This window comes from Eleginops maclovinus, chromosome 9 (assembly GCF_036324505.1).
Source record: "Eleginops maclovinus isolate JMC-PN-2008 ecotype Puerto Natales chromosome 9, JC_Emac_rtc_rv5, whole genome shotgun sequence".
In the NCBI taxonomy this organism is placed as follows: domain Eukaryota; kingdom Metazoa; phylum Chordata; class Actinopteri; order Perciformes; family Eleginopidae; genus Eleginops; species Eleginops maclovinus.
This window is the reverse complement of record NC_086357.1, coordinates 22,233,895-22,259,156: the sequence shown is the minus strand read 5'-3', so window position 1 is coordinate 22,259,156 and position 25,262 is coordinate 22,233,895. Positions and strand designations below refer to the sequence as shown.

Sequence of the window (25,262 nt, the reverse complement as noted above, 5' to 3'; positions counted from 1 at the left end):
GTGTGTGTGTGTGTGTGTGTGTGTGTGTGTGTGTGTGTGTGTGTATGTGTGTGGTTTTTCTCCCCCTCACATGTCTGTCTTCCTCACTCCTCTTTCAATCACTCAATCCGAGCAAACTCACTGTCTTTGAAGCGCTGTCTTTAAAGGTATCTTTCAATTTGTAAAATCAAAGTGAGAAGCTGATCCGTCTCTTAGTCCACAGTCAGTCTGCAGCTGCCAGTCATCTCCGATTGTGGCTTAATGCTTTGATCAATTGATCTGTCTCAAAGGTTTAAATGCCTTTCACCTTTCAAAAGAGGACAAGCATTCTTAGAAATATTGCATCAAATATGTCAATTAGGTACATTATATGAAGACTTTCCATCAGTGGAAGCGTATGGTGCACCGTAGCAGCAGGCAATGGGCGTGAGTCAAGTGGAAGTGATTTTATTATTTCCTCTTGCCTGGTCCTGTTTGTTTTTCCAGGAGTTTGTTATAGTACATGAACAGAAGGAAATGCAGTTTTCTGACTTTGACTGGGGGAGGGGCTCACAGAAAGTTCTATTGATTTCTGTGTAAATCCCCTGGTCTGAGCAGGCTTGGCTGAGGGAGGTAGGCCGGAAAGACTGGTCGGAGCGACAGGACTTGGCAGGTAAACTCTTGTTGCCCTCCCAGAAGTAACACGGCAGGAGGCAGTAAGTGTGAACCTATAGACATTATTTACAGCTCTGTGAAACTCCATCCATTAACAGTGTCAATTAGCTAGCTCATCAGGGATGCAGACCACTAGATGTATTTATAGATCGGACCCTGCCTTTTATAGCAGAAGAAGGATGAAGTACACAAATAGTCTACAAAAGCTGAGGCTTACTTTAAGGACCTCAGTGCGGTGGAGGATGCCAAAGTGCCGTTTCGTAAGTGTTGTCCATAACCACATATTGAAATAGTTCTGGCCAACTTGGGAATGGGTGGCCATTTGCAATCTATCAGGTCACCTCCTGGAAATGCACATACCGCCAAAGAGCATTATCCCAGGAACTTTATCAGGAAGTAGTTCCACCCTCCTAATGTTTATACGCCTACACTATATAGCCCTGTGTCAGCCTTTGAGAGAAATACTCTACAGTTGGATATGAAGAACCACTTGTGCCCTGAGAGAACTATTAAACCTGCGAACCACACAATAGTGATTGTAAAGGTGTCTATCCCTCTTCATTGTTCTTCATATCTTCTTTGTCCCAGTAATGATTTTGAAACATACAAAGAGTCTTTCAGAAAGCAATCATTGTCATAGTCAATGTATGCCACGCAATGAGATGTGCATTGTTATGTTGTTCAAATGCGTAGCTTCACACGCCCACAGGCAATCCTCTGCAGCCTATGGATCTGTTTGACTGCTACACGGAGGCTTTAGTGTAGTCTATATGAGCAAGTAGCAACAAATCAATTGCTGAGGTGCCCTACTCAGGGGTCAGAGAGGATATGAGGGGGGACTATTTCTTGCCCTTATGATGGACACCAATGCTCCTTCGCGCTCTGCGACGTTCATCCTCCCCCAGCCATTGCTCAAGGTGAAAGGATGATGGGAGGGGTAGTGAAAGGAGAAATTGAGGAGGATTTTGGAGCTGGATGTAGCACAGGAGAAGGTGTGGGGTGATTGATGAAGGAGTGATGGAAGAGTGTAGTCAGCTTCAGGATCATGAAATGGTGAGTGAGCACAGGCACCGGCTCTCTTTAAGGTGGCTGTCTTAATTAAGGTTTACAGGTTACGCTAGGCTACTGCTTATATTACAGTGCTCATTACAAGCCCATTAGGCCTGGGCAGAGAAAATATTGTTGTCAGAACAATGAATGAGAGCATTTTGGAAAGTCCTTGCCAACTCCATGCTCCAGCTCCCCTTTATTGTATCTCTCTGTCCGTCCTCCCTCAATCTGTCCTCCTCCTCCCTAACAGTGGCGTGATGGTTGGAGTGTGAGAACAGATCGAGGATATTTTTTTTCAAAGGTGAGGGAGTGATTATATGAGTTAAAAGCTTCTCTGAGACCAGACTGATTACCCCCCTCACGGTCAATCTGCGCCACTGAGCCTCCTGCCTCCCTGGCTGGCAATGATTCAGGTCATAATCACATTGTATCAGTGCTGATGATGTGTGTTTCAGCTTCCGACCCCTCTGAAAGGCTATCAGTTCCCCCGGAGCCCCACATGGCAGTAAATGAAGTAACCAAGTAATCTACCCACAGTGATAGCATTTTCCAATGAGTGCAAATGATGTGTGAGGGAGCAGGCGAGTGTGGTGCCAGAACTGGCTTGGTTTGCGCTACCTTCACACTTTCTGGCCAAGAAAATGCCACATTGAGAGCAAGTTCACACTTTTTCATAGCACTGAGGCAGTTTGGCTCCTCTGGGGCAATGAGATGGAGAAAAGGGAGCAAAGAGGCAGAGTGAAAAGAGAGACGTTGTGGTTTAAACCAACCCAGTCCCTACGGAACTGCAGTGATATTTGACGGTTCTGCAGCACACAATTTATGCCCGTTGCCGATGTGGAAATAGGATTGCTCCTGCACTTGATGTTAAAGCCTGTAGCTGTCAGTTGCCATAGTGGCAGGCACAAATTAATCTCTTAATGGTCCTAAAGGCATAAATATGAAAATCATTAGAGCACCAGTGTGTTGATTTTATTGGCTTCTAGCAATGGGATCAACTAAATATGTCCCTCACATTTTCCTTTTCTAAGTGTGCAGAATAACCTACAATGGTCTTCAAGTACATTTGGCCCACTTAACAACTTAAAGTTTACAATCAGTTGTTTTGGGCTACTGCATAAACAAGGCATTGAAAAATGGAAGACTCCTTTGAAGATGACCATATTAGACTCTTTTTCTGCCAGTACCTCCCCTAAATCCTTAACACTGGCCCTCTTTCTGAGAAGATGATTGGTTATGTCATCAAATAGAATTTACTGCCAAATAAAAGCACAAATACAAAACGCACCTAATGGACCTGATTAAAGGCGATTAAAGAAAAACAAACTAAGATTATTTTAATCATTGGATTTATATTAGAGAGCGTAGCCCACACATTGTATACATTTGTTTCTATCTTTTGTTCATTTATTGAAAACATTTAAACAAAGAATCAAATAATCCAATGTGATTAAAAAAAAGGTATAAAGAAAGTGAATAATTAAAATTGAAAAATACCATAAACAAATTTAGCAAAGTATCTAAAAAAAACAAAAAAAACCCACACTAATATCACGAAGTCTATATATGGATGTAACAAAGACTGAATATAAACTAAGCTGTTTAAGAATATACGTTTTTATTTTTACATCCACAATTTTTGATGTAATACTTTTTTAATATCCGTTTTTTTTAATTTACTTTATACTTGTATCTTTGTGTAAGTGTTTATCTTGTTTTCCAGTATCACAGAATGTGATTTGTCTCTATTGTCAATAAAGCTCATTTTGAATAAGCCAATCAGATGGCCCCTGGTATGTAGAGTCTCGAGTGCGTGTTTGCGTTGCAGTTGCAGTATGAACGTGTCGATATACATGAAGACCTGTTGGCTAACTATAAATAAGTAACGTAATTGTTCATGACACGATAAGTTTCCTTCATAAGTAATGTTAAGAAGGACCTTTAAGCTGCTAGTTAATAGCTTTGTGCTAAGGTGGATCAGTTCGGTAAATCATGTCGTGTGAAAGCTCGTCGAAGTTGGTAGGTGATGACAAACAATGTGTAACATCAATTAAAAGTACGCCATTAGGGGTCAATGCTAAAGGCTAGTAAGGGTTACAGTACAGTTAGCTTACTCCCAGGTAGATGATGCTACGCTTGAGCATATTATTCCACTTCAATGTGTATACAATTGCGTCTGCAAGGTTAGCTGGTAAACATGGAAGTGTTGTCAAAAAGTGAATGGTAAGAATGTGCCAAATGTAGTCATGTTGTCATCGTAGTGTGTCTAAAAATCACTCCCCTGTAGTGCTTCTTGGAGAAAACGGGTCTGGATCCTAGTGTAGGATATTTGTCTAAGATAATGATTTTTCTCTAGGAGCTGAGTTTCATTTTCATAACCGTGACCATGTCCTTAACAATATTTGCTGGGCATGTTTGTAATATTATTGCACAGTTCTCCACTATTGACATTCTGTTTGGGGAGTAGCTTTATAAACAGAGGTGATTGAGGCATGTGTTTAATCAGTGTTTTGGTTCCTTGTGTGTAAGAAAGAGGCTAGCACAGGGAAACTTAATAGCTTGATGTGAATGTGATGTCTTCCCACCCGCTCATAGCTGCAGGGAAAATAATTCAGCATGATAGAAACACCTCAGAAAATTAAGTATTGATTCTTTGTTTAAACATTTGACTTATAAAGTGGCAGTGCTGAAGTCCTTAAACACAACAGTAAATATCTTTTTGAAAACGAACTACGTCAAGATATACATTTTTTAGTATGTAATATATATTTGTGAGTGATTTTGTATAAATATTGACTGAAACAAATGCTAAGACAGGGATCCAAAATCAGCTAACATTGATTGTATTAAACAGGAGCCTTAAACCAATAAGCAGAATACCCTACTGTGCTGCACACAGACACACAGTTTTGGTAGTGGAGAGCCTGGGCCACAGTGAATGTAAATGGCTGCTGTCATCGCAGCTATACAGTATCCTCAGCTACTCACTCTTTTTCTCTCTTTATCACCCGCTCACTCTCTCCCTTCCATGCTTTACTCTTTAATTACTTGCCAATTGAACACCGTGGAGATGGAGAGACTCAGTCCTATTACCCAGTACACACGGTGCACACTTAAAACTATATCATTAGAAAATAGGATAGGAGAGGAGTGGAGTTGGTATTGACAGAGCGCTGGGAAAGGAAGCAAAGAGGACACATTTCTTCTCTTTGGAGCTGAAATCAATGTGTGAGATAAGGCTGTTTTAGGATTCTATCAGATGATGCAGAGGATCATCGCCTCACAATGGGAAGGCTTCCCCCATTGCTGTGTCAGCAGGCTCCGATTACAGTGACTTTTTGTTGTGTTTCAAACTGTTTCATCATGCTCCCCCCCTCAGACTTTTGCACTTGGTATGCAATGCAGCACTGGCAATTTGTACGTGTTTGGATTCCAATTATGGAGTTGTTAAAGCTTTTTCGCCTGTGGCCTGCAAATTCTTATTAAGCCATACATTAAAGAGCACAGAATCACATTTAAATGGAGTTCATGTTTCCCTTTTGTTTGCCAGTGTTGTGGTTGTTTTTAATTTATTCTCAATGCCCTATGCATTACACATTAACAAATAAATCATGTTTGTGATTGTAATGCAAAATACGTGTTTCTTATTCAGAGATAGGGCGAGCATTTGTCAAGTAAACCAACAACAACAAGCCCAGAGAGAGTGAAAAAAAAGAGAAAAACAACTACCAAAATGGAGCCATTCCTTCCTATTACCCTCAACCATTTGAGAAACAAACAAACAAACCCACAACAACAATGACATTCCCACAGTCTTGGTATTTCCTTGCTAGCTGACGCAGAAGAGAGGAGGATATTGGACACCAGTGTGAGTGATTGAATGATTTGCTTGGCGGCCATTGGAAATCATTAGGTTAGGGTTGCAGGGACAAGGGAGGCTATGGGATTAGGGTTAGGGGGCTGTACCGTGACAGCAGTGCTACAGTCACACCTCAAAGGTCACGACCCTGGACAGACTCCATCACTATCTGTCTTTCTGATACTGAAAAGCTTGGCAGGGTGCAGACTGACTGTCCCAAACAAAAGGAGGAGCTTTATAAAACAGAACAAGAAGAATTGATTGAGATAAGTGGTGAAATGATTTCCGTGTATAGGCAGGTGTTTGCAGGACTTCACAGCACATGTGCTCACACCTTAGGCTTAAAGCAGCAAGGCAAAACAGATGACAGGTCGATCGATAGATCAATCACTGACATGGCATTTTAACCCTCCTTTTTGATGCAGTCTGGCAGAGGTTACAGTGGAGCCATCACCTAAGTACTAGAGTATCTGGAACATCGGGAAAAGATACAAATACATGCATGAGCATACGACAGACATGCATAGTAAACGTTTAGATGTGTAAAAATGTTCTCATATTATGCAACCAGACAGCAGATTGGAATATTGTCCGTGTAAAGACGCTTTATACATCACCACCCACTGAATACATTTAGCTGTTGAAATGAGATCCAAAATGCAGTGGCTGCTAATAAACCATCTTTGGAGTGGCAGAAATATGATGCATGGTAACCCATATGAACCTCATTAATAGAACACAAGCAAATCTATTTATTCAGACAGTCAGGGGGAAAATGATAGCCTCAATACTCCATCTGGTTTCTCTCCATCTTTTTTTCTCTTCTCCTCTTTTCTTCTTTATGTATTCAGTGATTTTGACAGATGTTGTGTGTGTGTGTGTGTGTGTGTGTGTGCATGCGTGGAAGCATTCACCCTGGAGAGTTTTAACACCACGTCCTGTCCTCCCATCTTCTCTGTCAGTATCTCCCTCCTTCCTGCGTCCCTACATATCCCTTCTTCTCTCCTTTTCTGCCCCTCCATACTCAGTCCTGCAGTCCTGGTTCTTTTGTCTCCGCTGCTGTCACAACCATTCAGGGTGGGAACGCTGGCCGGGCTGCTACGAGCTTTTGACAGGACATGGCACTAGGGATGGGGAGGCTGGACAGGCCTGGCAATTCATCCAAAGAATTCACAGCTCATCTCCTACTTTATTATTGTGGTGTTGTTTTTTTTCTCTCTGCTTTGCCACCTGGAAAAAATGTCCACATATATCCTGGGGTGTTGCATGGTTGCCTGTTTTCATTTGCTTGCTCTGTTTATTCCTGGAGGTGTTAGTTTTTGTGTTTTCACTAACTCAATAGAGCCGCTCCACAAAACTGGTTTCCTAATTGTGATAATTGCTCAGTATCTGGATCTCATTATGTTGAAACAGGCCAAACACCATTTTCTTATTCTCCGATTGCTTTGGAATTTCATAACTGTCCATATCTTCTTTGTTGGGATTTCCCTGTTGTTTACATCTTTTGTTTGTTTAACTCTGTTGTTCATCTGTGTTGGACTTATACATGTATCTGTGTTGTACCTCTGTTCCAGGTTGTGCATTCCTCACGTATTGCGCCAGAGAGTCGGCCATCAAAGCCCAGAACGCCCTCCACGAACAGAAAACACTTCCAGGGGTAAGTGTGTGTCTCTCCATCCTTCCCTCCTCCCTTTCTTTTCTCACTCTCTCTTTCCTCTCTATGGTGGTCACCCATGCCATCTGCACCCGGCTGCACACCAGCCGGCATTCTCCTTGTATAGTCCCAGAGATGAAAAACACTTTGGAGAGCTATTCAATCAATAGCTCAGCCTTTTAAAGGCCTGGCTTCAACTTTTCCATGTGTCTGTTCTCTAGGGGATATTGCCAGCATTGATCAGACCCACTCTGACTCACACTTTCGAAGCGATAGCATTGAATGACCGTTTTTGGGGGGCAAAGCTCTGCATTTCTGTTAGGTGTTACCAACAGAAAGCTGTCCAGTGTTCTAGGGCCAATAACTGCAGGCTCTGGATGGGAATGAACATTGTGTGTCACTCGAAGCCTGTCAGACAGAGGAATAACGCAGTTCGCAGCACCCAGTACGTTACTGGGAACATTCGCTATGCGGTGGAGCAGCATGTCGGGCCGCCATAGTCGATCCATCCCGGCAGCTGAAAGCTTATTCCTGCCCCTGCTTGTTACTTGACTGCGGATGCTGCAGCGTGTTCAGATCATTTGATTTGTTTATTGTGATATTATTGATGTTCTTTTTTAAATCTCATTGTGCAAATATTTTTATTAAAGCAACATTATTTAACTTTACACCTAAATATTGAGGTGTCATATCGCCAGGCCCTAGATAAACTTAGGTGCTGTTAACGTCAAAGTAAAATCTCCGTGTCATTCAACAGATATGAGATTTAATGAAAACAAAATCACTTGATAACATGTTCAATTGTGCTTATTTACATTCTCCTGCAATTACCTCTCCCTCATTGTTTGGTGATCATGCATTTGTGTTCCGAGGACCGAGGGATATCAGGACCGAGGGACGGAGGGGTGGGTAAGAGTAGCTCCCCACAGAACAGTGTAGTCTCACATGGTTAGCTCTAGCCTGCACCAGAAGTAAACATCAATAGATCCCCTCCCCTTACCCCAAACACCCCTTCTGATGGAAGACAAAGAGCCTGAGAAGCCAAGCCAAAAGGCACATGTTTGAGTTAAACATGCAAATGCAATGACAACAAACTTTGAACATTTCGTCTCGTGGCTTTTTTTGAAAACACGTTGTTTCGTTTATCCTGCAAATTAGCCAAGCGCCAGGCTGGAGGGGGTTAGTCTCTTTTTTTCCCTCCGAATTTAAATAATAAGACGGAGAGAGGAAAAAGTTATTTCACATAATGCCAGAGGATGTGATCATCAGAGATTCAAATTGTGCTTGGCAATGTGTATAAATTGTTTTGGTCCGTTATAAGGCTTTCTCTCTCACGTCTCAGTCATTAATAACTACCATAAGGTTGACCTACTTTACCACTGGGAATATATGGTGCACGAGGCTGAATGTATAAAAGAGAGGCATGAGGGCACAGACATATTTGCTAGCCAGTCTGCTCTTGCCTGCAACCCCTTCTCGCTCTGGATGAGTGCGGGAAAATGCCATTACTATCAACGATATCACTTGACTTCAACACAAAGAATGAAATCGTGCAGCAATGATACATACAGAAAGTGCAGATTCAGCAACACTGCCTTCCATTTTCTACACAAACGTTCTGTAAGCTTTACCTTTTTGTGCACAGGCACTTTCACCAACTTTGCCTTGAATCACTCGGGAGAAGAAAAAAAAAGCCTTTCCTTGTTCCCTTCAGTCGTGCTTTATCCCTCCTGTTGACTTCCCATCCACCCCACCCAGACCTGTCCACCCCTCATCCTCCCGTCTCCCCTCTCTCCCGTTGCTGATCTGCCGCTGCTCTTCCTGAGACAGAGCGTGTCATAGAAATGTAACAGGGAGACGTTGATGGGTGTCAGGCCTCACAGGCGAGGCTGCTCTGCTGTTCCCTTCCCTTCAGCTTCACTCACACACAAACACCAGCGCTCCAAGGAAACAGAGTGCATGCTATAAAACTGCATCCACACATTCTGTTCACCTACTGATGGACCTACAGCTGAGGAGAAATTCAATTAAAATACAAAACAGATCTGATATAGAGCTGTGCATTTCTATTCATTGAGTTGAATCCCTGTTGCAGATTAAGCTACACTCATTATTCGTATAATACACTGATTTCAGGATGTTTACACCCCATAATCCATTCATTTCTAATAACTCCAGAGTGTTATAATCCCAAAGTCATAATGTATTGAACAAATATAGATAATGTTGTTTAATTCATCTAACAAAAATATTCTACTTCAGTCCATATGTTACGTTAGCCTAAACAAGACAGCATCACCACCACAAAAAAGGGAGGACCGCACATGTGTTAAGGGGCAGTCTAACAGCACAATAAATGACATTAACATAACCGCAGCTTTTTTATTTAAGGTGAAGGCCTTATTAATTATGACAGCAGCCATTTCAGACTTCATCTCAAACCTCAACAGAAGCTACAAAGCACATACGTTACAGCCTGACGACATCATAACAGCTCAGGATATCATACAGTACACTTCACATTGAAGGCCCTGCTGCAGTGTGTTGTGTGTGCGTGTAAAAATGTGTGTTTGTGCATTTGACTACCTCCCGTCGCTTCACTTGTCCTTCCCTCTTGAGCCTCCCTGTTCCTAAATGTTTTGCGATATGACCCCTGTTGCTTCACTGCTTGATGGTAAGTAGATATGCCAGTTGTTTGTTTGCAAAATGCTGCTTGATATGCAGTTTGCCAGGGGCTACGCTGTAATTAATGTAAACTAGGAGTTCTCCAGAGATGAGTTATGAGTTATTAACGTCTGGGTTTGTCATTAACCCCTGTATCGCTGCTCTTTCGCAGAGGGCTTGGACCGATGGGGCTACCTAGTGTTTTAAAATATTCTGAATTAATGTCAGACCACCATCCTGCTGGACTTGTTGCTAATGAGCAGAACCAGGGAGTTAAACTGTGAAATATAACAAGCTCTTCTGAATGTCACGCAGTGCTCTTCGCTTGAGCAAAAACATACCCACCCGTACAAACACATGCACACATTCACATGGACACAAGCAGGAACACACTTGAGTTTCATGAGATGGATTTCTGTGCAAAGTCTTGAGCTGGAAGGCCTGGGATCACACCCTGTCTGCTGTAATGTAAATGAGCAACACATTAAATCCCTGTCTGCTGCAAAAGAAATGTATTCAAATACTTAGTTAGAGCTAAGTATAGTATAGTATAGTATAGTCATAGTTATAGAGTGGTGCAGGAACGAGTCCTAAAACCCGAAAGTGAGTTAGCATGTTACCACTTCCAGTTCGCTCGTCTCAGAGTCAATGGGATTTCTCCGTGGCATTTTGGAAAATAGCTCAAAATAAGGTCTGTGTTTGACACAAATTTAAGAGACGATCACTGGTGATTTTTGAAAAGTTTACTTGTCTGAAAAGCGATGGTTGTTAACAAGTGGCTGAATAGGACTACAGAAGTTGTCGAGGACGTTGTGCGTCATCACGCCAAACACGTAAACGCTCCCGCTAAGTTTGTTTGCCACTGTTCTTGAGCCATGACCTCTATTTAAATTCAGTGTGGCTAAAAGGAAAAGCTTTTTTTAAATATGCAAGCGTGTGAAAGTCAGTTGAACCGATCTTAATTTGGCTTGACATTGAAGTCCTGCGACCCTGCTGTACTCGTCTGTAGTTCCTTTTATAGCATAACGTTAGCATTTTGCTTCTGCCGATTTAGATTTATGATTCGAAAGTTATAAAAGTAGGGTAGACAAAATGTGCATTTATCAAACAGATCTTATTTTTTACAATATTCCTAAATCCTACGGAGAAATTGCATTGCTTTTTTGTCGAGGGAACTCATGCGCAGCTTACTTCCGTGTCGGCCTACAAGAATACGTCATCCCTGCACCACTCTATAACCCTCATATTTAAGTGATGGTTGATTTGTTATTCTTGTTGGTAATGGGAAGTGCATTTATAAATCCACAAAATAAAACTTGTATGGACCTCTAGTGCAGCAAACGTGTTTTGAGCGACCCAAATAAACTGTTGGCTCAAATGACCGAGTTTAAAACACTGAAGGACACAATCAACTGCGTGTTCAGCATCTGTAGCGAACTCCTGATCAAAAGGTTGGTTCTTTTGTATTCTGCATCACCTTTGGTACAGACTTGGCTTCACTTCTTTGAGGTATAGAGATGCCATACACACAAACACACACAACCCAGTGTCCTCTTATTAACTGTAAGGAGGGCTTGTGTTCTTGGACGTTATTATCCGTGTTCCCCTGCTACACATTAGCTGCTGAAGGGAACAGTATGGCCTAATGGAAGTGTACTGGACTGGAATATAGATTCCGGTGATGAAGTGTGATGGGAACCTTGGGGACACGAGTGCCTGACATAAGTTTGGACACCGAATGGGAGAAGCTCTGACAGTTCACCAGGTGTGTGTTGCTTGGCTCTATTAGCTGTGTCTGTTTGCTCCTGTGTGGTAAGCTGGCTTTCCGTTGCGGACCATCCTATGTAGATACAGATAGCGGTGCATAAAGGTGGGAAGAAAAACATGTGCACATGGCAGCTTGCCGTGATCACGCACCGCCTACGACAGTGAGGCTCGAATATATTATTTGTTTGCTGTTTTTGTTCTTGTTTTCTGCTGGTGGAGATGCACTACTTTCTATATTACATAACCGTTTGAATATGTGGGGGAATGAGCTTGCTCGTGTAGCTGTCAAAAGTCCTTTTTCTTTCTCACTAACCAAGTAAACCTAAGAATCTCCTGGTGACCTGGACACTGATTCTTCCCTCATGACACAATTTCTTCTTAAAAACATAGAGAGAAATGGTTAAAGCCAAGTGGCCTTTCCTACAGCAGCTGGTGTGTGTGCTTGTGAATGTCACAGAGGCACAAATAGGCAGGAGATTTACTCCACCCGGCTCAGAATCATGACAAAATCCTGCATCCTTCACACTATCCTCAAACCTATCCCCCTCCCAATCCCCCCCCCCCTTCTCTCTTCAGACTCTGCCACTCCTCAAATCCAGCCGATCCAAGAAATAATCTCAGGCGCCGAGGCAACTCTTATTTGCCGTAGCACAGAACAACATGCCACCCTCCCCTTGTTGTCATGCTAGCATTGTGTACTACAGTGATTGTCCTGGAGAGGCAGCGGTGGAAATGTGTTTGCAGCATGCATTTACTCCGAGTATTAGTACGGCTCGACCTGGGGAGAGTGCAAGAGGCTGGCAGTGATTCAGGAGGCAGGTTTATGGAAATAGCACTCGCATTAAAAACCCAATGAGAGCAGGGAGAAGATTATGCTTCAGCACACACACATGTGGGCTCCTGCAATGTCAACACTCTAAGTAGATCCCCTCCCTCTCAATTTCTTCCGTCTCCCTCTGTCTCCATTTCTTTCTCTCCTGCTCTCTTACTCTTGCGCTGCGCCCTGTGCTTCACACATACCTGTTAGTCAGCTGTGTAAGTGCACATCATAGACTTCTACATGTTTGTTTACATGTGTGTGCATTAATTTACATGTGGTTGTATGGGTTATTGTGTAAATGTGCTCAGCGTAGCTATAATAGAAAGGATGAGACTCGAGGAGCAGAGCAGGGCTGCGATGCAGAGAGCAGCCAACCTTGTGCTCAGGATATGAGGCTGCCGTGTGATGGAGCCATTCCTCGACATGCTTCAAACCTAGCTTCCCCTTGCGCTTTGCACACAGCACACATCACACAGACACAACATATACACTCAAAGTTTTGCGTGAATGCAGTCCACCTGTTTGATCTACAGCCAAGCTCAGCTGCGTGAGGCCTAGCTGCCGCAAAGGCTGAATAATTCAATGCTACACTCTGTGAAGGTTGCAGAGTGTAGTGTATGATTGTGTGTGAACTGTGTGTGTCTTTGTGGAGTGGGCAGGGGCGGGGGTTTAGCTCACTGGTCAGCATGAAGCCAATTGTTGTTGGCAGGATTCGAGGCCTTGTATTCAGGGAGAGGGGACTCATTAGAATTAAGCCTTTGGGTAACAGGAGCCGGTGCGTGTGCTTTCATGATCTGTGTGTGTGTGTGTGTGTGTGTGTGTGTGTGTGTGTGTGTGTGTGTGTGTGTGTGTGTGTGTGTGTGTGTGTGTGTGTGTGTGTGTGTGTGTGTGTGTGTGTGTGTGTGTGTGTGTGTGTGTGTGTGTGTGTGTGTGTGTGTGTGTGTGTGTGTGTGTGTGTGTGTGTGTGTGTGTGTGTGTGTGTGTGTGTGTGTGTGTGTGTGTGTGTGTGTGTGTGTGTTAAAAAATGTATGCTTTATAAATCAAGCAATTTGAATTTAATATTTGAGTATAAAGCCAGATAGTATTGCATCATTACTACCTAGACTTTGTTTTTTTCTTTTGCATGGTAGCTGAGGGCATGCCTGATGGTGAACCTAAATGTTTTATTTGGGTTTCAGTCTTACGTAAGATCTCTCTGCCTCTGTAATTAACTAAGACAGGAGCAGGGATCCAGATGTTTGCTAAAATATTTGAACACCATCCGCGAGAAACTTAACACTACAATAAACAGGAAGACTTCAGCTGGCCTCAGAAGACTCCAGGCTTGTATAACCTTTGTTGATGCATTGAGATGGGAATAAAGAGGGCTTTGTACTTAGTGGTGCTCTAATGGTTTTATGTCTTTGACCCGACCCTTCTCTGAACGTATTACCCAAGTCAAATTACCCTGATGAATAGATGGAGCAGGTGGCGTCATAAAAGGCCTTGAGGTCTTGAAGATTTCCTTTTTTTTCCCACTGTAATGCATACTTATTATGGGTTGCCTTGTGGTTCACTTACATGCAACAGTATTTCTACAAAGCCAGCAGCAATATGTTATCCCTACAATGCTTGCTTTCTGTGAGTGTGAGCATTATTGTGAGCGTCTGCAGTAATAGCATATCGGTGTAATGCACGCACAGTAAAGAGCTGCTGTACCAGAGCGCTCCTCAGGGAACTCGATCCCCACACCCTTACAACACACAATACAGTATATACACACCTCTGAAGCACAAGGGACCAAAACACCCAAGGTAACTGTTGGCGCTCGCAATGCTCCATCCACTGGTATCCCTTTAATATGCACACACATACTGTAAGCATTTGAATACAGGCTCGCTTTTCTGTGTGGTAGATTAGCCACATATTTAGAGAAGACTTCCTCTCCCCAGGGGATTGGCTTCCAAGGGTATTTGTGAAAGAGAGCAGGTTCTGCACTGTGCACCTGCCTTTGGAGAATAAAAACACCCGGTGAAAATGTGTTTCATCGTGACATTTCCTTTCATACCGTACAGTATGTGTGTATGCACTGGTCTCCTTTTAGTAAGAGTGCTGCTGTAAAACTGTAACAAGCAAGAAGAATTATGTGTGGCCATGTTACAAACAAGATAAATATTTATTTATGAAAGCCGTACATTTTAGTTTCTATTAGCAGTTTTCATCATATGGGAGAAAAACCAGCCACTGAAATTGCTAGAACTTTCTGTGAGTTTTAAGATGACCGTATTTTCACCCCGTCTGTGACATTATCACTGATGACATTACGATGCTGCTTCCCCTCCCACTGCTCAGGGCACATCTTGCTGACTAGCTTTTCCTTTTTTGTTGGGGGGTGGGGGGTAAACTTGCTTGAAATACCAAAATAGTCCACTGCACGCCCTGCCTAATAATCCACTTCATGGTGAGAAGTGTGCTGTTTTTTTCTGAAGCACAGGTTAGCAAAAAAGCTGAATTATTAATGTTTTAGATATTTTTAGTCTGTTTAACCTATTTCTGGTTGTGGCTGGAGACTTCTCGGCCGCCAGACTGTGAGATTCAATCATGTGATATGGTTGTGATCTGGGTTACACAGCTTGGTTTTGTGTTAATGGGGAAATGTGTGTAGGTAGGTTTGTTTTTGACTCACCGCCTAGATACCAGACTATCATGTGCCCGCTGTCTCATGTTGCTGCTTGTGCATTTTAAATGATCTAATGCCACTTTGACACTGTGAAGCATCACCTGTACCAGTGGGGCGGAAACCAGATGAGTCTAGTTTTATTTCAGGCCGGCGGGCATGGCAGTGTGTGCAAGAGGCCCAGATACAGACTGACAATCCATCTGTGGGTCCCTGTGCAGTTTTGTACAGGTGTGCCACTGCCCGCAGACACAAAGAGAAAGTGGGAGTAAGCGGTAGGATGATAAACTATGGCCCTGAATAGAGGGGTGTGTGTGTGTGTGTGTGTGTGTGTGTGTGTGTGTGACTGTGTGTGACTGTGTGTCCTTGTGCGTATGTTAATAGAGAGAAGAGAAAAGATTAGCTAACAAAACCTGGATATCCAAATGGACAAGACGACAGTTTAGGAAGTACAGGCAAGAGTAGCTGAGAACATTTCCCTTAATAATGAAGGACACACTTAAAACGCATCACCCAATGTGGCTGATCGGAGCTGACATCTCCTTGGCTGGACCTTTTGCCTTTGGGAGGCAGGGGGTGAGTAAGGAGTGTGTGAGGGATTAGAGTTGAAATACTGAGAAAAAGAGGAGGATCACATAGGGTCATGGCGATGATGTTTTGAGGTCATAGTTAAACAACACTTCCCTTGTTTGTGCCAGTGTGTAAGCATGTTCCCACACACACACTCGGCATGTGCTGTGTGTCTGCGGTCAGTTGAAATGGCACACTTGTGTCGGGGAACCAGAGGGAGCTCATTTGTAAGGCAGATCTAGCCGGGCTTTGGTGTAGTGTCCGCAGAGGGGGTAAGGGGGCTGCACAGCACGACAGCCAGCATTTGTCAGCAAAAATCAGGACTAATGAAATGCAGTGCACATGGCTGGAGGGCAAAGGGAGGGCTGTGACTGACAGGAGGTATGAGTAGAAACAGCCCTTGGCAGCTCTCCTTCATGGCTACCAACACATCCTTCAGCCCCCTTCCCATCCCAGATAAGGGTAGCAGCATGAGGCATAGGGTAGAGCAGAGGAAGTGTGTGTGTGTGTGTGTGTGTGTGTGTGTGTGTCGGGGTCCCTGGGGGTAATGACATGGAGTACAAGTGTACAGGGAGTGCTAGTGATGGGCCTGCTCATGTGGAAGTGGGTATTTGCATTGCAGAAGAGGGCTGTCAGCAGAGCTCGCTGAGGGAGCCGGCGTCAGGCTGATGGCTGGCGGTGAAGGCTTCTGTCGTCTGAACGCCAGGATGCTGCGTATCGCTGAGCTAGCACCAGCGGATCAAACACTCCGACGCGATCAACAGTCCTTTGTTAGGATGCTGCATGTGTTTTTGTTTTTTATCCAACGCAGATTTCACCTGGCCCTTCATTTGAGTTGTTATGTCTCGTCCATCACGGTAAAGTTTTGTAGAAAATAACAACCTGGACTGCTGCAGAAGAGCTAGGAATATAAATTATAAAGTTGAATGCCAAAAGCTATAGTCTGTGGCCTCTAAACTATTTCAGTCCCTGCTGCAATAAGAGGCAGCTTTTAATAATTCAGAGTAAAACAGTATACTGGATGACTTCCAGGCAGCAAGCTCACATTTAGGTGAAACACTAAATTCCCCTCCACCCCTCACTCCCACCACAACAACCCAAACCATAGCGGGGCTGTATCCGATACCCGTGAAGGGCTTGTAGGGACACACACATCACTGAGTTGTGTTGTTGTTTGCAGAGTTTTGTTGGCACTGTGCGGAGCTTTGTGTGTGTGTGTGTGTGTGTGTGTGTGTGTGTGTGTGTGAGAATGACTGCGTGAGAGGGAGTGAGTCTGCAGAGCACAGATACTGCGTGCTCTTTCTCTCCTGTCAGCCCCTTGGCTCCCTGCACAGATGTGGCACATACATAGGTGAGGATGCAATTTAGAGTTGAGCTGGTCTGCAGGGTTGAGCCGGTCTGCACCCTTTAATGTGCTTTCTGCAGGCAGGGGGTGGCTCTGTGAAGTCTGCAGGTAGAGGAGAGAAAGTGGAAGAGGCAGGGAAAGATGGAGATATGTAGATTAGAGAGGAAGAGGGGAGCTGGGTCAAAAAGTGAGAGGAAAGATATTTGAATCACTGAGTTGTGAAGATTAAGAAATGACATGGAGGGAGTGAGAGAGAGTGAAATGGAGAGTAGGAAATGTGAGTGGGAGGTATTGATGGAGGGCCTCACTGCCCGAAAGGGACCGGCAGTTTGAACCTGTACTGAATGAATCGGGAGTAAAAGCAGCACAGCTACGGCCCCATTTTCTCCTCGAATCCCATGATGTACAGAGGCGTCCCAATGGCAATCATTAGGTTGACTTTGTGGTGCAGCACGAGCTGGAGAGTCTCTGCCTTTCAGGTTTTAATATCAGAATATATGGACTGGTTGAAAGAAAGCAGACAGGAGCGTCACATGAACAAAAGACTTAAGAACCAGAGCAATTATGTTGCTTTGATCCCTGCACATCCCCTGATAATCCATGCTTCCATGTGAAACCTGCGGCCATTGTTTGCTCTGCTTTGTCAATATATTAATATATGGTATTGACCGGGCCCTGGAAACCTATCTCAGCTATTCTCTCCATAAAGAACAGACCAAAAGCATCCTATGTTTTCCCCTTTGTGCTACATTTTGACAGTGTATTTTACTAAGTGCTTTATGTGACACATTTGAAAGTTTATCTCATTCAAGCTTACTTAAAAATGAAATGCATGCCCTGTCTTTGCAGTTTAATTAAAATGCAATATACAGAGTGTGCATCTAAATCTGGATGTATGTTTTAATGATTATACAAGATGAAAAATGATGTAATAAGCTCGTTGACAGACAAACATAAGCATGCACATGTGTCTCTAAGTGTTCCTCTAGGTAGGATAAAGCTCATCATCATCACTCAACATCAATAATGGACATTGCCATGGCAGCGTGGGCCCCACACTGCTAACATGAGTCACACACACACACACACACACACACACACACACACACACACACACACACACACACACACACACACACACACACACACACACACACACACACACACACACACACACACACACACACACACAAATACACACACAAATATACCCTGAAGCAAAGAGGTGCACAGGCACAATCCATTAGGCTCTGGGGCAGAGGAGGAGACGGCACATTTGTTTACAGTTTATTTTACCTGTTCTTCTTGATTCATTATTTATCAATCCATCAGTCTGTATGACACTGTGGCAGCATATATATATATATAGTCTGGCTGCTTTCCTGCCCATCTCTCCATCTGTCTGCCTCTCTGGCCTGACGATAACTCTTCTGTAACTATCCAAATCTGTTCGCTATGCAAACTCTCGCTCCCCACTTTTCCTCACTTTCCCGCTGCCTCTCATTGTACATCTTTGTCATCCTTTTTTCTTTGATCTTTTTATTCCGTTCCTAAAACATTTTAAATTATGATGATGACTTGCAAATTTATCTAAGATTAATTTGATGGGTTCAGCTTGTACCCACGCGCCTCATGGGTGTGCTTTTACTGCCGTGTAGGTAATATATTCCTGAAAGACTTCTCTCCGGTGCTTCTCTGTCAAGATTGGGGAAAGGGCTGAGCATGTTGTCGAACCTGCTTCTTCAACTTCTCCTCTATCTCTAATTACCACCTTCTCCCCAATTTCTCATCCCTAGTTTTTCCTCATCCTGCCGGTTGATTGACATAAAGTTATTTCTGGAGCCATTACCACTGGTCGCTGTGTTAAAAAATTAAATAAAGGTTCGATGAGCAGATTCTGTCTCTTTTCCATAAGCAGGACAACCCTCATCTATGCTGGGATTGGGTTGACATGGCACCTATTTCTGTGGCCACGGAGGGGATAAGAGTTGATGCATTCGGTGTGTGTTAGGCCTTGAAAATCAGTTTTGGTGAACAAACGCTAAAAATATACGAAACGATCATTTTGAGCCTAAAAGCTCTCAAAGGGAACTATTAACCAACTTTAACAGGATGATTGAGAAGTCATCAGAAGGGCAGTGGAAGTCTGTCAGGTCCTCTGACACATTTAAAAGCACTTAAGCCGTGTCTGCTGAATGACCAGGATCCGATAATGTCAGATTTATTATAGCGTCGTTCATAGTGAGAGCACCGGGGCTACAGGCGGGTTAGCTATAGCTTCAAAATATAAGCATTTTATTTCTCTTTCTCTCTCTTTTCAGCTTTTTCTTCTTCACACTTCGTCTCTCTTTCTCTCTCGCTGTCATCACTGCTATCTTTTGCAACCTAGCCCACTCCTTATTGAAGATGCTTGATAGCGGTCTGGCTATAGCTTACAGAAACAGGACATGCAGTAATAAAGGCAGAAGAGATGGCAGGTTATCTAGGATCAGCATGGAGCGCCGCTGAAGGAAAATAAGAAATTACAAATATCAAAAAACAATGTGGGCCCACCTCAGCCCTCCCATATCAAAACACAGGATCACTGAGCTGTAAATCCTGGCTATATTTGCTGCAAACAAAATGGGCAGAAAGAGCTATTCCCTCTTGCAATAAACGAGTACAATGACATATTGCCTGGGTTACGTGTGAATGGAGCTATGACGGCAACGTGTGTGTTTTATAGCGTGATGTTTGCCAACCACGGTGAAATCTTGCCATGTCAGATCTGGCTCTAAAGATGCGGTGTATGCCAAAAAAAGAGGCAAGATGGGATTTAAATGAGTGACTAAGATTGCTGTTATAAAGATAACACCTAAAAAATAATCTGCAGAGCAACACACTTAGTAACATGGTTGTTTTTCCCCCGTAATTCTTTTTTTTTACAGAGTGGCAGCACACAGAGCTTGTAAGACAAATCCTTTCTAATAGGAAGCCTCTAGGGCTGCAGGAGAGCGTGGTCGATACAGAGAGACACAGAGGGCTTTGAAGATGGCCAATCTCTCTGCCTCCATCCAAATGAAAAGGCAAGAGAGGGGCCCACAGGGACAGAGCCGGGCTAAGTTTCTATAAACACTATCTACATAACACCTAAGATGTCCCTGTGTTTGATGTGACAGCGGCCAGATTAACTCACATTAGGGAACACAACAAAGCCCCGGTTGATGCATTCTCTCTTATTGCCTCCAAGACGGGATGAGACAACATGGTTTTTAGACCTATTCAGAAACTTCGACATTCAGAAACACATTTATAGCGTTCATGCTTTGCACATGTTGTCAGTTTCTTAGCCACAAAATGCCTGAAAGTACAACAGTTTCCCTTCCATATTTTATTTTAGCACTGAATACTTCTTGAATAAAACATCTTCCATTGGGATGCAGTCTTAGCTAGAAAGCCCATAGTGTATGATGTACACAATAATCATCACCAAAGGCGTAAACTGTCCCTGAAATCTAAAACAACACATTTAAATACCCCCCCCCCTTCAGATGCTTTCAAATGGTGCATTTTTCGACTTTAGCATGACATTACTCAGCAGTCCCCTTTTGGAGCAATCACACTGTTGCAAAACAAATGATGTGCTACCTGTGTGTTTGACATTCTAAGTGTCAGTGTTTGGTTTGACTAATGGGTTTCTTCTGACAGAGAGGTGGAGGGGCTTTCTGAGTGTCATCATGTGAATTGCAAACACAATGAACAAAATGGATGTCCTTGTGCTTCTGAAGTGCGTGTTATTCTGTGGCTAGCATCCTCAGTAATGGCTGGACGGAGGTTAATAGAAGGGGTTTGTGTAATGTGTGCATGCTGTGGGGATGTCTTGCTCTGACATATTGGGAATGAAGATCATTCAGATCTTCTAAAGTGCTCCGACTGCAGATGAGAATTCAAATGAAAGCGTCCGCTGATATTGAAATGATGCTATTCTTGGTTATATTCATGCAATCTTCACTTGAATGGAACATGGGCACTATATTATACATGTGTAACATTACATATGTGCCTTTAAATAATGGAAGACCAATACATTTGGGTTTGTATTGTAATTGACCATCCAAAATTCAATTCAATTAATATTTGCAAAACATTCTTTTAATACCTTTCTCCTGTATTGGACATATTGGACTCAAATAAATACTGTATATCTGGTGCATTACAAATATTTTCAGCTAGTAAAATGACTACAAACCTGCATCCTTTGGGGGGGTTCCTTGATTTGATATTGAATTGACATTATTTTCTGTGTAATCGATGAATATTTGAATCTGTAACGGGTCAGAAAAGAGTAAAAAATAACCTTTGTCGTCAAAGTTGAATAGAATTCAAATTGTGTGTCCTGTGACCTGCAGAGCTAAACCTTAAGGTCTTTTGGTTATCATTTGGTGAACATCACTGCTTCAGAAATTAAGGCTTTTATTTGACTGTTGATCACAGCGGTCGGGTTATTTAGGATTGCCACGGGTTACCGGATGAAGGCAGTTTTACTCTCCCGTTGTGAAACTGTGAAAATGGCTTCTCCCCTTGAGACGAAATGGGCTCTAATGCCTTGCCTCTTCCCTTTGATGTTGACTATAAATATGAATGGACTGGGGGCTGTGGTTATTATTGCATAGAAATCTTTTTTTGGGAGATGTTAGTGAGTGTTTACCGAGAGGAACCCTGACAGCAGGGGAACACGGGAGCATCAGGAGATCTAAATACGTTCAATGTGTTCTGTGTTTTATTTAGCTGCTAAAACTAAGAAAACATTCACCAAATAGGCTTCTTCTCATTGTTACCCTTAAAATATTGTGAAGTGAATTTGTCCTGCTTAACTAGGCAACGTGTTGTGGGAAAGTGAGTATTGTTCAGAGTGAGGAAGGAATTATGGCAGTCCTAATTTTGCAGAGCTGTGTTGAATCATCTCGAGCTTACACCAGCCCACACGCTCCCACGTCAAGCACATATATTTAGCAGGGGGAAAAGCTTTTTTATTCTCCGTGCGCTGCAGTGCGAGAGGTGCACGGGGCTTCTGAAATGTTTGTCTTTGTTCTCCTGGCAGAGTTTTCTGTGTGTGGGCGTTCACAGTTTCTAGGAGCACCTCGGGAATGCATTTCAACAGATGGAGGTTTTAACTGGAGCGTTCGCTTCCAAATCAGGGCTATATGCTTTTGTAGCCTTCTATTTTAATTTGCGTGTTTTGTTTATTTGCTTATGTGGTTTTTTTTCAGGAGGATAATCACAGCGTGTGCCGACAAAAAGCGGAGTTGCAATTATGTTGTCATGTAGATATATGTTTAAGCTGCTAATCAAAAATGTGTGACACATGTTTCTGACACAATATGGTGTGGTCGGGGCTGTTTTCGTGTCACAACCGATTAGGGATAGTATATTTAAAAGCTTGAACTAAAACACAAACAATGATTCCTATGAACCACCATGGTATTCATAGAGGAGAATGGTAGTGATCCGGCTGTGGTGCTGTCCGTGGTGCTGAAAGTGCCAGCAGCACATTTCTTCTTGATTTTCTTTTCCTCTTTAGAATGAATTATGCATGTTTCCAATTCTCTATTATATGACCTTTCTTCTCCATCTGACATTAGTGGTAGTAATAGAGTAAGGGATGATGAGAAGAAGCAGTGGAGTGGTCCACAATTCAATACTTGTGTGTGAATGCACATATTCTTTGCGTGGCAAAACAATTCCCACCACCTCAGGGCAAAACCACAGCACGTTATGACACCCATCGAGTAGACTGCTCTCCGTCTTTTGTCTAAACCACATTTCTTATTCGATTTGACAGCCTCAGAAAAGAGTAATTGCTTTTCTGACCTGTAATTTTAGCTCAGCCTTTGTATAAACCAAAATGCATACCTCTTGATTTATGTCTTTTGTCATGCTGCAGAAACTCCTTTTGAATTACCTGAACCCATGTGGGCTGTAGCAGGATTTTCAGCTCTCCCTGAGCCTCTGACAGGTTTAATATTTCTGGTCAACATTGTGTTTTTCTGCTTAACGAGTGCTCTGATGATGACGCATTATTCCGCCCTTTTGAGTAACATAACAGGGGATATGGGATGTGCAGTATACATCTTTCCTTGTGCTGCCTTCATGTTTAGGATGGGAATATTTCACGGGTCTGTCTGAAAGTACATTCTCCTTCCTCTTGTCATGCTCACGCTCTGTGTCTCTTCCTACCTCTTCTCTATATATTTCCATCTCTGTGTCTCAAAGACATTTTTCTCCTCACTCAGCGGTGGTGGTACTCCTTTCGGGACTGTGGGTGCTAGAGCGCCGCAGGCTTCCCTGGAGCCAGAACGTAACCTACAAACACTCTGTCTAGGACCAGACAGAGCTCCTTTATATTAGTCCTGCTTAAATAAAGGACAGTGATCCAATATTTGGATTCTGTATCATGGACAAAAAGATCTGTCCTCCAAGGTAACAGTCTGTAGTATACCTTTTGGTTCTATACCAGTGGATGTAAAGTGTAATCCCGCAAAGTGAAATGCACTTACAATGCTTTGTCTTATTTAATCTGCAGTGGTCTATAGTCTGTACTGTGTGAAGTGTGTAGCCCAGACAGTTTAGAAACCTAACAAATAGGTCACTGTTATACTCTGGCTATAAATAGTTGTGTGTGCAGGCTGGTGTGTTGCTTTGTGTGTTTGTCAGGGATCTTCTGTCTAATTTTAGGCTCTCGGGAGAAGAGGAGATCAGGCGAGTGAAGGAGGAGTGAGCCCGCGCTGGTTTAGTGTTTTAATAACTTGCTAGAGAGGTATCTCCCGCCGTGATATAGCTCTCATTACAGATAGCCTTCCATACAGATTATAAACAGCTGAATACAGCGCTGGCTTTCCAATAACCCATATTATTAAAATGTCTAATAAATAGAAAGGGATTTAATCTGCCCCACCTTCCTGTTTAGACCTTTTCCCAAGCTGGAATGAAAGCATATAATCAGCGGGTTAAAGAACTTCCTGACAGCCCGAATACAGACAGGAAGTGTCATTTATTAATGCACTTTTCCTAACCTATTCTCCGTCAGACTTGGTTTTTTCTCTCTCTGCATATTCTTTAATAGAAGCTCATTAAAATCCAGATCTGCATAAATAGAGCGGATACAAAAAAACAGATAAAAACTGGCTTGATGGATATGAAATAAACATCTTGGTGTCTAATTAAGCTTATGCTTTATAATCAGCCAAAAAGCTTCCATGCTTTCATTTGAGTCCTTTAGTCCGAGCCCTTTTGTTTAATTTTAAATGGAAGTCATCCACATCGCACGAGATATTAAATGACTTTGTGCCCACTCGTTCACGTGGCCACTTATTTTAGAACATTTTGTGTTAATGTAGAGAGACAGCTCTGTCCTTTATAGTCCTGCCCTGACAAATAGCCCCCATGCTCTAAGCAGCCAATGGCTACGTGCGGCAGCTTTGTGGTCCAAATGTCACTACCTTTGGTATCTTCAGATTCTTTAAATGCTTTGTACTTTAATACCACTGGAGATTGACTCCGAGTGGATATGGATTCTGACTGAGAGGGAAATGCATAACGCTGACACTGGTGATATACTGTATGATGATTCAATGCACAGTAACAAAAAAATCTTAGAATCCAATTGATTTTATTACTTATCTTATTAATATTCTGCCTTGTCAGCATCACATACTGCTTTACTTGAGCGTTTTGAGACTTGCTAAGCATTACTCTAAGCTTCATCATCTTATATTGTGTCAGTTCTCATTCAGGGCTCCATGCTGCACGCTCACATTTCAACAGTGGCTTCTGCTCATGTAAAGTATGGCTGAGACTGTGCGCTCTCTCACACGCTTTAGCTCCCGCTGTAGAAAGTCATCCCTCTTGTGACCCGGCAGAGACAAACAGCGCACAGAGTGGTCATTTTTTACTCTGCTTTGATATACCTGCTCTGTTTCCTTGAGAAGAAAGAGCAGATTGTTTGTTTTGCTGAGGCCTCTTTCATTTCGCACGGGAGAAGAGACCATTAATATTGTCTTGCCATACATCTTACACACTGATAATGCAGGCTTTGCTTGAAGATAAAAAGATATAGTGCATCGCTATCACCCTGGCAGATGACACATGGATCTCTCACTGGGTACCTGCTTTGAATAGCCTTGATGCTAGAAGGGTAGCAGAAAGAGAAAGGGGGACGAATAGAGACAGGCATTTGGGAAGATTGAAGGCTATTTGGAACGAGAG

General features: G+C 42.9%; 1 protein-coding gene across 2 annotated transcripts in view; it reads left to right on the top strand.

The window, feature by feature from the left end:
* The window catches only part of celf5a (cugbp, Elav-like family member 5a), a 178,995-nt gene that overhangs the window by 7,624 nt on the left and 146,109 nt on the right, over window positions 1-25,262 (top strand). For both annotated transcript variants that reach the window (XM_063892100.1, XM_063892099.1), the window contains exon 2: window positions 7,117-7,199. In XM_063892100.1, the coding sequence (XP_063748170.1) occupies window positions 7,117-7,199 (83 nt within the window). The remainder of the gene's footprint in view (window positions 1-7,116; window positions 7,200-25,262) is intronic.